Source organism: Melanaphis sacchari, unplaced genomic scaffold (assembly GCF_002803265.2).
Source record: "Melanaphis sacchari strain LSU unplaced genomic scaffold, SCAv2.0 Contig34_pilon_pilon, whole genome shotgun sequence".
NCBI classification, from domain to species: domain Eukaryota; kingdom Metazoa; phylum Arthropoda; class Insecta; order Hemiptera; family Aphididae; genus Melanaphis; species Melanaphis sacchari.
In genome coordinates, this window is record NW_020271213.1 from 478,578 (window position 1) to 494,051 (window position 15,474).

The 15,474-nt window shown below is 25.5% G+C and overlaps 1 protein-coding gene across 1 annotated transcript in view; it reads right to left on the reverse strand.

Annotated features, from left to right (window-relative positions):
* Window positions 1-4,186: 4,186 nt before the first annotated feature.
* The window catches only part of LOC112596804, an 18,343-nt gene continuing 7,055 nt past the window's right edge, over window positions 4,187-15,474 (reverse strand). Inside the window, exons 5-9 of the mRNA XM_025342609.1 lie at window positions 11,074-11,222; window positions 9,561-9,879; window positions 6,259-6,529; window positions 5,284-5,430; window positions 4,187-4,614 (exon numbers count right to left, since the gene is read on the reverse strand). Of these exons, the coding sequence (XP_025198394.1) occupies window positions 4,361-4,614; window positions 5,284-5,430; window positions 6,259-6,529; window positions 9,561-9,879; window positions 11,074-11,222 (1,140 nt within the window). The 3' untranslated portion in view covers window positions 4,187-4,360. The remainder of the gene's footprint in view (window positions 4,615-5,283; window positions 5,431-6,258; window positions 6,530-9,560; window positions 9,880-11,073; window positions 11,223-15,474) is intronic.

A 15,474-nucleotide genomic window follows, 5' to 3' on the forward strand; every position in this document is an offset into this window, starting at 1 on the left:
TATGTAAGTATATAGTTTTACTAGTAGCTCATTATAAGTTCTGACGATATACTACACATGTTTGCATGATACAAAAATAAATATTATAATTCCATATAAAATCTGATTCAACAAAAAAGTAGTTCGTAATCATAATATTTTAATTACAATCGTTTTTAGTGTAGTTTTTTAAAATATTTAAAATACATATTGAATACAAGTGCCTTTATTTATTTTTAGAGAGTTTATCATCAAAAAATTTTTTTGTGTAAACACAACAATCAAAATTTAAAAATAAGGAATTATTATTATATTAATGATCAATTATTATACTATGCATGCATATAATAAATATATTATACACATACTTACAAGCATATTATAATATATACTATATTATTTATTTTTGAAAAAATAAAAAACCAATAAAAGTGTGTTTATATAAATACAAAAATCAATCAAATTTAAAAAACTGCTAAAATGAGGATTAATTATTATTGGCTATTCATTCGTTTAATTTTTTTTCTCGGTGGTATTTAAAATAAGTAAGTTTAATGATTGAATATTTTCATAGGAAGAAATAAATAAGTCTAAAACAAACTCATATTATAGTTGTTTTCATCACGTTTTTAGATTTTTTTGGACAAATACAAAATTAAGAAGTGTTTACCTTGAGAATTTTAACACATGTATGTACAGATAATTCAACTCTTAAAAAATGATAAATACCAGAGTACTATATTAAAGTTACAAAACCACTTAGCTGCAACACTCGTGTTGATAATATTTATTAAAACTATTTAAAGAGGCTCTGAAGATTTATATTTTTTCTTACTAAAACCATGTTATTATGACCTTAAAATAACGGATATCTAGATACTCTTATATATATATATATATATTGTTTTATATTCGGTATTATAGTTAATAGACAATATTAAATATATTATATATGTATTTGTTTTTAATTTTTACTAATGGCTTGACAATGATTAAAAAAATTTAAAACCATTTGTTTTTTATTTCCATTATATTATAATTGTAAAACTATTACAGATCCAGTTAATAATTGAACATTTAAAAATAAAATAATAGTCAATGAAACAATAATGTCGAGTATAAAATGCAGTAAGCGTAAATCTCAATTAAAATGTTAACATTGGGCAACAAACAAAAACAGATGATTCATAAAATGTCAATATACTTAGATTTCTTAAACTTTGATTTTTAATATTAAAATTATAAATATATATTATTTATTAAAATATGAAATATTAAATTTATGTTATTATTTTTGATTTCTAAAAACTGATAACCGATTTGTAATATAAAAACATTCCAAGCTCGTCAAATTTAATACTTCAAAATTAGGGTACTTAAAACAAAAACATTTATTATTTAATATTTATTTTCTAATCTTAAAATTGTTTTGATTATTATTTTAACCGTGTTTACTATCGGAATTTAAAAAAAATCCCAAATACCAATTAATCTTTACTATAAAATACTGTAATAAAAAACGTATTATTAAAAAAATAAATACGTACCTCACTATGCATGTTACTCCAATGTAGAGCAATGGGAAATCATAAATAAAACAATAAATTCTACTATAGAAACACTAAATGGTAAAAACTAAAAGTATTATTTTTTGTATATGATGGTGTGCAATGTACATATGTTTAAAATGTTGTTTAAGAATATAATAACTATTTAATCGCAAATATTGTGAAAGTGACTACTATTGATAGTACCTATTTGTTGTATGTTGACTTCGAGTATATTTCGTCATTAAATAACTCACTGTAATAAATGGCGTGTTAAGTTTTAATTTAATGCTAATAAAATTATTGCAGACAGAAAAACGATTCTAAGCGGAGATAGTATATGCACGAGTATTCCTCTATTTCTAAGGATATTTTATAATTATTCATCTTGGTATATTATACTATTAGTAATACGTGGTATGTTCGACTAATGTTCGCCTAAAACATCACAAATATAATATTATAAAATATATTATTTTTATTAACTTAAGTCTTAAAGTGAAAACTGACATACGGTAAATTGGAATTTTTTTCACGATTATTTTGAAAATACAGGAACTTTTTACTTTTAAAATGTTATCCAATTATGCTATACGCTATTTAAAAGCTAAATTCGAGTAAGTTATAACTAATTAGCTATATGTTAAAGATTTGATGTTTAAAGGTATATACAAATTTAGGAGAAGTAATTTTTTCCGGAACATTGAATAAAAAATATAATGTCATTAAAAGTAATGAGTATAAAAAATTATAACGACAAAAAAAGATAAAATGTATTCTAACTTTTTTTCATTATGATTCTAGAGAATGTTGAAAATATTAATTTTCAAAAACATTAATACTATTTAACATGTTGAGTGTATGCTGTTAAAAAAAATCGCTCTATGTAGTCTATACTTTGACCTAAATGTTTTTAACAATGTGTAACGTTTCGAATTCAGAAGTATCAAGTTTTTATTTTTTTGAATGCAAGAATATATAAATAAAATACTTCACTTATTTTTTATATTTGAAAGAAAATGGACCGTGAAGGGTAACGAAAGTGTAGTTTTAGTTGAAAAATGGTTTTGACACTTGGATAGAAACTTTTAAGTTTTCTGTTAAAATATTTTATCGTTGAACATTCTCCCTAAATATAATTAAATGTTTTTAATTATGCACTAATAAAAAATAAAATAAAATTTTCAATACTTAATACGCATATACTCAGTAAATGATAATATATTTTTAATATTAAAATTATCTTTATTCTTATACCGTACAAATACAATTTAGTTGTATATGTACTATGCTTAATTTGGTATGAATAAATATGTGCGATTTTTAAAATAAAACATGTTATAAGTACGTAGTGTTAAATTCAATATAATATAATTTAGTTTTGTAAAAATACGATTCAGAAAAGATAGTTAAGTGGGCACAACTATACTGTACATTAGTTTCAAATGAATCACTATTATGGGTGTGTTAAATTTGAATTCAATGATATATCGCTGTATACGAAAAAACGATTCTGCACGGAGACGGTTTGTCACTAAGTCCGCCTATCTATAAGTATGTTTCATGATGTGTTTTTTTTTTTTTATAGTCATTTATCTTACTTAAAGTTTTACAGTAGGTTGAGTAGGTTGATATAATTTTAACTCAAATTGTAATGACATCTTTCTGTAAATACTGTAAAAAATTTAAAATAAATTCATAATATAAATGCATATAATATCTTAAAAGAAGCCAAAAATATCATTGTGTATATTAAAATTCATAATAATTTTAAAGCATTAAAATCCCACGAATGATGTATTTAAATCATAAAAAAATAATTAACATCATTATTTATTGTTTAAATAATTGATTTCGTCCAAATTTGAACTTAAAATATCTATAAAAATAATGGTTTTTTTTAATATTATATTGTGTTAGATTTTATGGTTTCAATATGAACTACTTATCTTGTTATACTAAATTTTCAAAACTTAGATACAAAAATAGAAGTATTACGTAATATTATGTGACATTATATATAATTAATAACTAACATTATGCAGCGTTGCGACACCAGCTGGTGGATCGGGAATAGTCAGGATTACACAAAATGATTTACCAAGAAGTGAAGTCTTTTAGACCTCTAATGTAGGTATACTTAAAAATTCCGAAAATCAAAATTTTAATAAATGCATTAATAACAAAAATGTAGGTAGTATAATACGACTATACAATATTTTAATTTATTGTTCAGCATCGTGACCATCAGTACAATTTTACACTGCAATGAAATTAATGTAATAAAAATAAGACGTACTATATTATTATACATAATGCAGAGTTTGTAAAAATCAAATTGTACAGCAGTTGCAAATTTTGAATACCACCCATAACACTATAGTAATGATATTGATAATTATACGTTTAACAATAATAAGTTATAAAAAAATATAAAAATACAAACGACTAAAATTAAATTTTTATAATCAAACCGAGAAAAGTGTGACTACGGTATAAAAATTGGTAAAATAATTATTGAAAAAATAAAAATAAGTATTATAGATTACGGAAGTCGAAATAATAATATAAATATATCTATGCATAGGGAAAGATAAAAAAGTGACGATAAAATTATAATTTATTTAATGGTATAACCATGTAAGTATACAAAAAAGTGGCTACAAGCTTAGTAGGTATTTAATCTTAAACCAAGTGTAATAGTTAACAAAATTTAACCTCTTATAGTTGCTTATTAATTGACTCGAAAATATTCTATAAAAATATATGGTAAATTAATGTTATCACGCCCATCACGTGACATAATTCAAACAAAACGCATGTCTAATTGGCAATCATTTTATTATGCGAGCCGCATCCAACGATAGTTCAGACATCGCCGAATGGCTATTTAAAGAGCTCCGATTGTGTATGAGTCTGTAATTGTTGCTGTTTAAACTTCCATCTTCCGTGAAATGAACTGAAGTAACCGCGGAAGTCGCATTCGTTGTGTAAACGTGCGGCGGACAATTATTATTGGTTTTTTGTTGAACGTTACCGGACGGCCAAAAGTTCCATATTCTCAATGATTCGTCGGAACTCGTCAAAGCTATAAATCAAAACGAAAATGTTAACGATTTTAAATAAATATATATATATATTATATATTCAACGATTTGACAACGTATAACCCTATATTGTATTGTATGTGTATATATCATTAAAACTTAACACGTTCTCAGCGATCGATGACTATGTTATGTGATCGTGGTGTAGGTATTCATCTATATTATTTGATTATTACATCAGTGTCAAAATAAAAATATATATACGTATATAATTAATAGTATATAATGCTCTAATTCGCTCTGTTAAATTTGTGCATATCATAATACAACAAAAAAGTTCTATAACCTTGAAATCTGTTATCGATTACAAACAAAAATGTATTTATAGTAAAATAATTGATCAAAGTCAACTATACGCGAATATTTTTTAAGGTTTAGAGGTGGGTAGGCACTCAATTTAATAGAGAAAAACAATTACTTAATATTAGTACTCGTAAATTGAAATCACTTAAATTGTTAACCTATTAAAAAAAGTCATTGAATAAGGATTTAATAGTATAATTTTTTTTCTTGTGGTTGGGTATATTTTAAGTTGCTTACAGATTACTTTAGATTTGTTTCACTACTGTATAGCTGAAGATTTTTAATTTTATTTAACATGAGGCCTGTGAACGCCATTACGTAGTGTGAAAACATAATATATCTTATACCTATACGTTTTCCGTCTGGACTCCACGCGAAAAACAGTCCTCGATCCGTATGGCTACTGCTTAATGTCTCAACGATTCGGTCCAGGGCGTGCATCACTACTACACTGTGTTTTTCTACTAAAATTGGACTGGAATATGCATTATCTCCTGTTTATAAACCAATCAGAACCATGGTATAAATTATTAAATATATCAAATAAATGTATATATATATTGAATCAAAACGTAAAATATGAGTACGTATGTATACAGAAATTACAGACTAGGAGTCTATTACGTATAATATCACATAGTTTGAAAAAAGTTTTATCAGTAAATATAAAATAGGTAATGGATATTATTCACCTGACTACCTGGAAAATTCATATCCTAAGTAATCTTTTTCTAAAAATTTAAAATTAATTGTGCTTTGAAAAATATCTTACTTCTAATACGACATACAATATATTGTATCTAAAATAAAGATTTTAGAAAGTATCTAGATACAAACATCTATTAAGAATACAAGAAGTACCTAGATATTAAAAATACGCGTATAAATATTATCATTAATACTACTGTTTCTCGGTTCTTTTTCATAAGAGCACGTTTTTTTTATTACGATTTTGTAACGATTGCACAATAACTATCAAGTATCAACGGTAAGTACTGTCGTGTGGCTATGCACTGTTGAGTTATTTGTAAATTATTTTGAACTAGTATAATTATTAAAAGTATCTAATAATATACCTAATAATGCCCAATAATTATTTAAACAAAAAATAAAATTTATATTATTCTTAAAATCTTCTGAAAATTGCCTGTCTATCAAACATCTTAAAAAGATTAAATTTGGGACTGAAAAAAAGTAAAAACTCGGTAACTTAACTTAGCGTAACACGCGCAATGTGCATATTGTGCACGAGGGCGACACGACGCGTGTTTGAATTATATTATATTACACAAAATACTAAATATTATTATCGATGTACTTACTGACACTGTACACGGTCGTGGCCGACACCAGAAGTTCGCCAGTCAGTCGGCTGAATGTCATCGAGTGCGTGTTGACGTGCAATATGTTCATCGTCGGACAGCAGTTGCTTGCGGTCTGTTCGATGCGCTTCAACACTTGTCCCTTGCACGCGTTCGCCAACACAAACCACGACGGGGACTTGCGGTTGACGTACATCTGCATCCCGTCCTGTGGGGTCGATGTAACAGCGTAACACATCAGAGCGTATTTCCACGGGTGCCAAGCGAAGGCCTATTTCATTTGAACATGATACAATATAATAACGATAAACACCCATGTTATAATGTTGCGGTATTATATATTATATAAATAGTAATAATCGATTATCGGCCATATGGCCGTGTGGGTAACAGGACGTAATATTAAGGCGCGAGCATTGCAGGGAAGATCCTCGCAATCATCTTATAGTTAAGAAGATATCTCAGTGCAGTATTATTATTCTCTCTCTTTGACGCTCGGTACAGATAAAACGCGTTCGCGCAAAATCGTCTTTATAGTTTTTCAATGACCTCAAAGTAAAATTCTCTATCATTTCAATTATAGAGAATAATATGTTTAAATGCTTGACACATCGGAAGGATCAGTGAAAGAAACTTAACTTGGGTACGTTGTTAAATACACAAAAAAAGTTATTTTTTGATATATCTACAAAGTCTTTAAAATAATTATTTATTAGTAAATAAAAAAATAATTTTGAATGTCATGATTCCACGCCATTACGACAAGTAATATCATATCGTCCTCATAGTGGTAGTCTCTTCAAACGTAAATTGATATTATCTGTTACCATTTAAACTAACTCGTTTTACTTTCATTGTGTGCGCCCTGATTAAAAAATTATGGAGAAATTGGCGATTTATATAATATAGAGTACATATTATAATTGTACAATATAAATTTCATATATTACCGCTATGTATTATTTAGATATCGATTAAGTCCTTTTATGGGTGTGTTAAACACTTAAACTTAAATTCATTAATGCATCATTACATACGAAAAATAATTCTGATTGGATACGATATGTCAGCCTATACCACCAAGTATATTTCGTGATATGTATTTTTATATAGATATTAAAGTAATTTATTTTATTTTTAGTATTACGGTAGGTCGATGTATATTTTTCGAAAATATACATTTTCATATTACCTATATCATTAGTATTTAATAATTATAATTATAAGCAAAACTACGGGTCAAGCAAATTAGACCATGATTTGACCTAATGCCGACAGGTTATCAGAAATGATATAGATGAAATACACAATAATACGTATATTATAAAAAATATTGTGTTTAAAAAAAAAAAACTAAAATAACGTTTTTGTGGTTATTTTCCCGAATGTTATGATGGAATGGAAACAATAAATATATATTTTTATCATTTTTATTTATATTAATAATACATAATATAGGATGCATAATATTAGCTCCTTCTACCTGATGTAATTATTAGTTAACTATAAAGAAAAGTTTTTAAAATATTTTATTAAAAATCCAACAAATAAAAATTATTTTTCGGTATTTTAATTTCTATTAAATGTATTTAAATACAATTTACTATATTCAATCGTGGAAGAATTTTTACAATATATTTTCGTCAAATATACACATATTTATATAAATACCTAAGTAATGGGCATAGCGGTGGTAGCTGATGTCTATAAACCATATTTTCATTAGGGGTATCACGGTGTACTAAATATACAAATTTTAGTAGTTAATATTTTTTTGACGAAAGAGGGAGAAATTTTAAAATAATAGGGCCTAACCTTATGTAAATGTTTAGTTTTGCTCATAATTATAATAATATGTTTTTATACTATATTACATTAATTTATTAAACTCAAAATGTAATAACATCTTTCTATAAGTACCATAAAGCAATAAAAAAAAAAACATCGTATAAATAGATAATATCTTAAAAAAAACCAAAAATATCATTGCGTATAGTAAAGTTCATAATAATATAATATAGGTACGTAAAAGTCTTAAGTTTCCACGAGACACGAATAATGTTTTTAAACTATAAAAAAAATAATTAACATCGTTATTCATTGTTTAAATAAGTAATTTTGACCAAATCTGAACTTAAAATGTCTATAGAAAATAATTACATTTATATGTTTCTAAATTAAATGGCTTTAGTATTAAATACTTATAAAGAATTATCTATTCAATTTTCAAAATTTAGATATAAAAATAAAAGTTCTAATAGATTTTTAATTACAAAATAGTTTGAAATTGTTTGCAATTTTGATGAATTTCGTGAAAATTCTAACTTTAAATTCATATAAAAAAATTGGGTCTTTATATTTGTAATGTTTTTATACAGGCATAAAAACAACTTATTTAAGATTTTGCATTACATTTTAAAGAATTTCGACAAAGTAAATAATTTTCTATTAATAGATATAAAAAAAAAAAATTGAAAAATAGAGTATACACTAATTGACTCCAATAATTAAGTAATTCATAATTTGTTATTAACAACTTGCCTCCCAAAAATGTTCACACTAATTATTTACCATTTAAAATTAAGTACTCAGTGGTTTAAAATCTTTACTAAAATTTAAAGGTATGTAGTTATGATTTTATATTTTATCCTAGTTGACATTGTGGTTTTATTTTAAGTCAAGAAAGAACTCTTTACTAAAATTACTGAGAATAATGTAATGGATCGTTAAACATAATTATTAAATATTTTAGAATTGAATAGTACGATTAAAAACATCAATCTTGAGTATATGTATATTATATTTTTTGATAAACGATGCATAACCATTTAAAATAATAATATAATTAGCTCATTAAAAAAAACATTTGATATCATAAGTAAAATTATAATTATACATATATTATTGTAATTTAATAAATATTATGTATAATAATATGATGTTTGAATGTTTATAAACCAATTACACATTAATTACTTGCTTATTTGAGGCAACTAAAAAATTACAAAATCAGAAATTTATGCGAGTAAATGCAAGAACTTGCATTTCTGATTATGTAATGTTTCAAAAATAGTACAAAATCGTCTACACCTTTTCGAATTAAATCCTAAATCATCCTAATCAGTTGTTATTTGAAAGTTGAGGAGCATATACAGTTAAACAATAACTTTATATTCCTATAAAAACGTCAGAAACGCGCAAAAAAATCAAGTTCCGAATTTATCGATTTCGATAGTATATTAAAATAAAGTACGTATACAACAAATCGCAGTAGTTATTCAATAATAATATTATAATTTAACCTTTATCAGCCAGTTAGAGTGATCATGCTGTTTACTGTTGTATCGGTCGGTCAAGGTCTGTGTCACGTTAATATTCGAATCGAAACAATGATCGCGGTGTGGGCTTAATTCCAGCGGGTCTTCGATACGCCAAACTTTCAATACACACGCCCAAGGCGAATAAGTGGCCACGGCCAAGTGACGACTCCATTTGTCCTGTGATACATGCAGACAGGTAATTAACGTATTTTGGTTCTTCTTGTGTATAATACGCGTAGTAATCAATTTCTTTTGTGCGAAATCGTACCTGAAAAATGTCACTGTGGCCCTCGTGCATCCTCTGAAATACATGTAACATTAAAATGAGATAATTGTTTTAGTAACTTAAGTCACAAAGTATCTCTAAACTACAAAGTCAGTGTACAGCGAATTAGAGTATTAAATAAGTACTTTAAAGAAAATTCAATTCTGTCTAGGTTATAATATATCAAAGTAGAGCTACATATTATGTTGTGCCGGCTATCGTAGTCATCAGATACAATTTTTGGTTTCTTCATAAAATTAACTTAAAAGTGAATTTTTTATTTTATTTTTAAATTGATATCTTAAGACCTTTGAAATAAGATTTAAAATTTTGAATATTAAAAATTAATATTCGAATCAAAAATATTCAAGAAATGCTTTTTGGAGTAAATTTTCTGTCGAACATAAATACATATTTTTAGAAATTGCATAGAATAAATAGGTTAGGTTTAGACTGATACTTTTGTAAAAAAAAAAAAATAACAACAAAATAGTATTAATATTAATACATTAGTGACATGTGCATACATGTTCGGGAATGCTTAGTTATTTCTTTTTCACACATTAAACATCATTTACTACGTACACATTTACACAATCGGCATGCACGCATTTAACAATTGCCTATTCCGAACTCCTTAAAAACAGTCTGTATCACATCCCCTTAAGACACTATTTTTTAGTGCGTGTGCGTATAATACGTTATAATTTAAAATAATTTATTATAAACGTTTCTTATAGAATTACGCGTGGTAATGTTATTTTTTTATAAGATGTCATAATGCAAGAAACGTGCATGTTTAATAAAATTAATTTATCATGTATAAATCATACGTACTTAAAAATTGTTGATAACGATAACTCATAATAATCTTAATACACTAGTACAGTACTACACTAATCTACAAACTGTATAACAATAATTATTAAATTAAATGATAAAAATATATTTTTTAAATTAATTTTATGATAAGAATATAAAAATATTAAATAATTATTTTTAAATGTTATATAAGATAAGTCATAGTTAAACATGTACATTTTGTTTTCACTAAAAATTTCCATAAAATAATATGAAAGAGTTATAGAAATATGGATAATTGGCTAACATTAGTGTAAAGCCTATACCTACAGGTAATGTTGTGTCTGCGCTATTCTACGAGTACATTATATCTCTATTTACTATTTTAAATCATATTATATATTTATCATAATTCATATAATAACTAACGTCACTAAAACACGACCGTTGGCCAACCAATCCATTACAATGATTTTGCATCCATTGAACCGTTGGCAATTGTCATCGGTTACACAACCACAATATGATGTTTTTTGTTCATGATTTGAATTGTCATTTGGTGCATTCAATAACCAAACCTGTGGACAAAATATGATAATGATAGTATGATAAATTTTAAATTTTATAATCAAAGGAAGTATATGTGTCAGTAATATTATATGAAACATGAGTATTCCCAAATATGATATCTAATTATAATAAAGAACAGAGAATTCGCTATGCATTACAGCAGATTTTGTTGACGTTCGAATAAAATGTTCTACTTCATTGTCTATTTTTAAATTAAATAACTAAAAATTTTATATAAAATTCGTTATTTTACAGTTGAACTTCAAACGGTTATATACAAAATTAAAACACAAAATTTGAATTTTTTTTTTTTAGAAATATTTTTAATTGCTTTAAGATCAACTTATATAACTAATTTCGTATTAAATTTAAATATTTAAATTTTTCTACCCAGTCACAAAAATAAATTTAAAAAGTAGAAATATTCAAATTTCTATGAATAGAACAAATAAAGTAAAATATTTTAAAAATTAAAGCATGTTTAAAATAAAAACAGCTACTTGTAAATAATAATTAATTAAAATTAAAAATGTATAGAATTATTTTTATTTGAATTGAAAATTTATTATAACGTTTTCTTTGTTTATTATTAAAGAAAGCCACAAAATCTAAAACCGATTAATAGTTATTTCGATGGAAATATTAATAATATAGTCATTAGTCATTACTCATTTCGACGACGGTCGCCGTTTCAGCGAAACTGCCGCCCAACAATTTCAATCGTAATGACATGTAATGATATGGACGGTTGGACGGAGAGAGACGAGGAGAATAAGCTGCGCGCATTTCGCTCGTTAATGAAACTGGGTCTACGACAATATTTTTTGTCGTGCCGCCGCGCCGTTATTAGACGCTGTTTGTCGCCATAATTAATTACATTCATTATTTAATAATTACTATGCCTTTATACTATCTGATATTTATTATTTTCGACATTTTATATTCGTAATTACTTCCAAAATTCAAAAAGACCAAATAATAGACTTTTGAAATTAAAATCATTATGTCATTAAACATTATAAATGTATATATATATATATAATGTACCTATATACAATTATTTAACTAATTAAATATTCAGTATAATTAATTTTTCAATAAAAGAATTTTTCTTGTTTGATGTTGTACAAAGTTATAGAATTTAAATATTCTTGGAATATTTATTCATGAGCTGCTACTGCTATTAATATTACAATTTACAATAAATTAATTTAACTTTTTGCAAAAAAAAAAAAAAAAATTGCATTTATTATAGTTAATTATAAAAATATTATAAATGCATTTTTTTATAATGTATTATTGTTATTAACGTATGAATAGATTGGTAGAATAAATAGGTAAAATTATAAAATGAATTTAAATATTTTGAAAATGTTATTGCATATATAAGATATAATTATATATACATAAGAGTCAACATGTTTTTGAATTTTAATGGAATAACTTGTTCAAATGTTGTTCTTTACTTAAATATCCAAATTTGAACTTTAAATGTCTAAAAAGAAAATATTGCTAATACATTTTAGATTTCTTGAAACATATTATGTCGATTGAAATATTTTAAAAATTATACCATGTATAGTAATTTTAACATTTGTTAAAAATTTCAAATATCTAATGTTAATTTTTTTTGAATTACAACAAAATAAGAACTATAATTTTCCGTGAAATTTTTTTTTTTATCTAGTTTTTTGTTTGCTTTTCTCAGTTATTAAGAAAAGGACTGAAAATTGTTTACTTTTTACCCCCAAAGGCCAAAAGTATTTTCCTACCAGAAAAATTATTAATTTTAAATATCTAAGTATTTTCAATGCTCCTGCAAAAATGATGATAGACACAAAAATATAAAATAGAATAAAAATAATAAAATATTATTATAAAATCAAAAAATCGCTCTACTCTAAATTTAAAACCAAATTGATTTTGTTAAAATCTCAGTTTCGTTAATATTTTCGTTTTCTTGCAGATTTTCGCAAATTTCTCATATTATTAAAAAAAGTACTAGGATTTTCTTAATTCTATTATTTTATCTAAATCAACGTTTCTGCCAGATAAACGTTTTGCTCCAAAACATGATATTATTTTGTAATTAAATAAAATTTTAAGACGATAGATGTTAAACCAGTTATAAAATTTCCTCTATGTAGTCGCTCTCAACACCGAGCTTGTGTAAGTTAGTTGTATGTATTAGAAAATTGAACAAAAATAATATTGTGGAAAATAAAATTATTTGTAGTTATAAAGATATTAAAACGTAGATTTGTATTGTATTTAAAAAGATAAAGAGTTTATGCAAGTTACGCGTTTGACTTCGGTGTCCCGAGAAAGTGTTTTGGGGCAGTGATTTGTCCCGGTTTTAAAATTTTACTCGATAAAATACCGATTTTCAAATATGAGAAAACATTATCGTTCTACTTCTTAATACATGATTATTCGCATGATAATCATAAGTAATTTATTCATATTAAAACCACTGCTGTGATAATATTATCTGCTTTAGAGTTTAATAGTTTACTGTTCAGTATTATTATATGCGTTAGTTCACGCTGTCTATTTTAGATTTCCATTCGTGTAAAATATTTATTTTGTTTTGATTAAAGTAATTGGTGTGTGCTATTTAACTCGTGACGACATATTTTACTTCATATTAACACCAATGCCACCAACTGAATGTAGTAAACGAAAACGATTATGTACAATTACAGAAAAATTGCAAAGTGGATTAACGTTTTGGAAAAAAGTTTAAAGATCAGCCAAATATTAGTAAAATCCACAGGAGAAATCCTGGTCTCCGAAAGTTCCGGAGACTGAGCAATGAATTATTATTTCATTTGTTTGATATTTTTTTTACTGACCTTAGTCGTAACATTTTATTGAAAACTCGTATAAACCATCATAATTTACAAATATTACGAATGCCTAATAGGTTTTTGTATAGTACCTATTACTCGACAATACTTGCATACACAATTAATTATATAAAAAAATATATATATATATATATAAAATGATCAAAAAAAGAGGTCCGTCAGCCTGGCACCCCGAATTCAAAATTTCGACCTCAAACCTTTTTAGATAATTAGTAACTAATTTGTAACAATTTGTAACGCAAAATTAAATTGTAACACAATGATTTACCCCGAAAAAGTGGGTAATTTTGGGTGTCTGGGCTGACGATCAGCCTACACGAATGAAATTGACTCAAACCTTTAGATATCAGTACTACTTGTAAATTTGTACACGCAAAATTGAATTTGTATCGGCAAAAATTACCAATCGTGATTATTTTAAAAGGGAGCTGAGTCACCTGGCACTCGATTCAAGACGCTCAAACCTTTTTAGATAATTGTAACTATCTATGCTACTTGTAACGCAAAATCGGAATTTGTACCTTAAATGGTACCCTAAATGGCGTGAACTAGAATTCTCGGACTGACCTACTTAATATATATAATAAAGACAACAATGCGGTTACATTGTAATTACTATTTAGCTGATAGTATGTATCGTTTTAATAGTAAAATTAAAATATTTGAATAGGTTATATATGCCTCCTTATTCTTAAAAATAGTAAACTTTATCACAATTTTATGATATTATTTACTAATTATACCACTTTACTAGGCGTTGGGATTTTTGTATTTTTATTATACTAAATAGTAAAATGCAGAATAATTAACCTGTATTATAATATCTTTGATTTAAATTCGTCATTGTAATAATATTTATTCAATTGAAATTGGTTTTAATATATCATAAGATAGTATTCATTAAGTTAAATTAATAAGCAATTAAGACAACAATAGAATTCTCTATTTATTTTCCGAGTGAAACCGGTAGAATAATTGTAATATATTTGCTCATTCTTATCACAGTCGCAGCAGTGGTCTGCCTATCAAGAACATTTTCATGGTCAATATACATACAATCCATTGCAAATTTTTGAGTGACGCTGTAAATGGTATATTGTTTATTTTCTATTTTATAAACATTTAACTTAGTAAAATTCATTCCTAACACTTATTAGTTATTGTAATATGATATGTACGATTTTCAATTTTCTAAATATAATAAGCATAAAAATCATTTGTAAATACGAACACGCAGATTGACAGATTGGACAACTTAAATATGTATGGCATACGCGATGGTATATTTCCCATATCATCTCTGGTATGTATACCAAAACAATAAATGCAAAAATAAGTAAATGAGTAGGTTTCCTACAAGTACAAGTTTAAGTTCAAGTTAAACAATGAC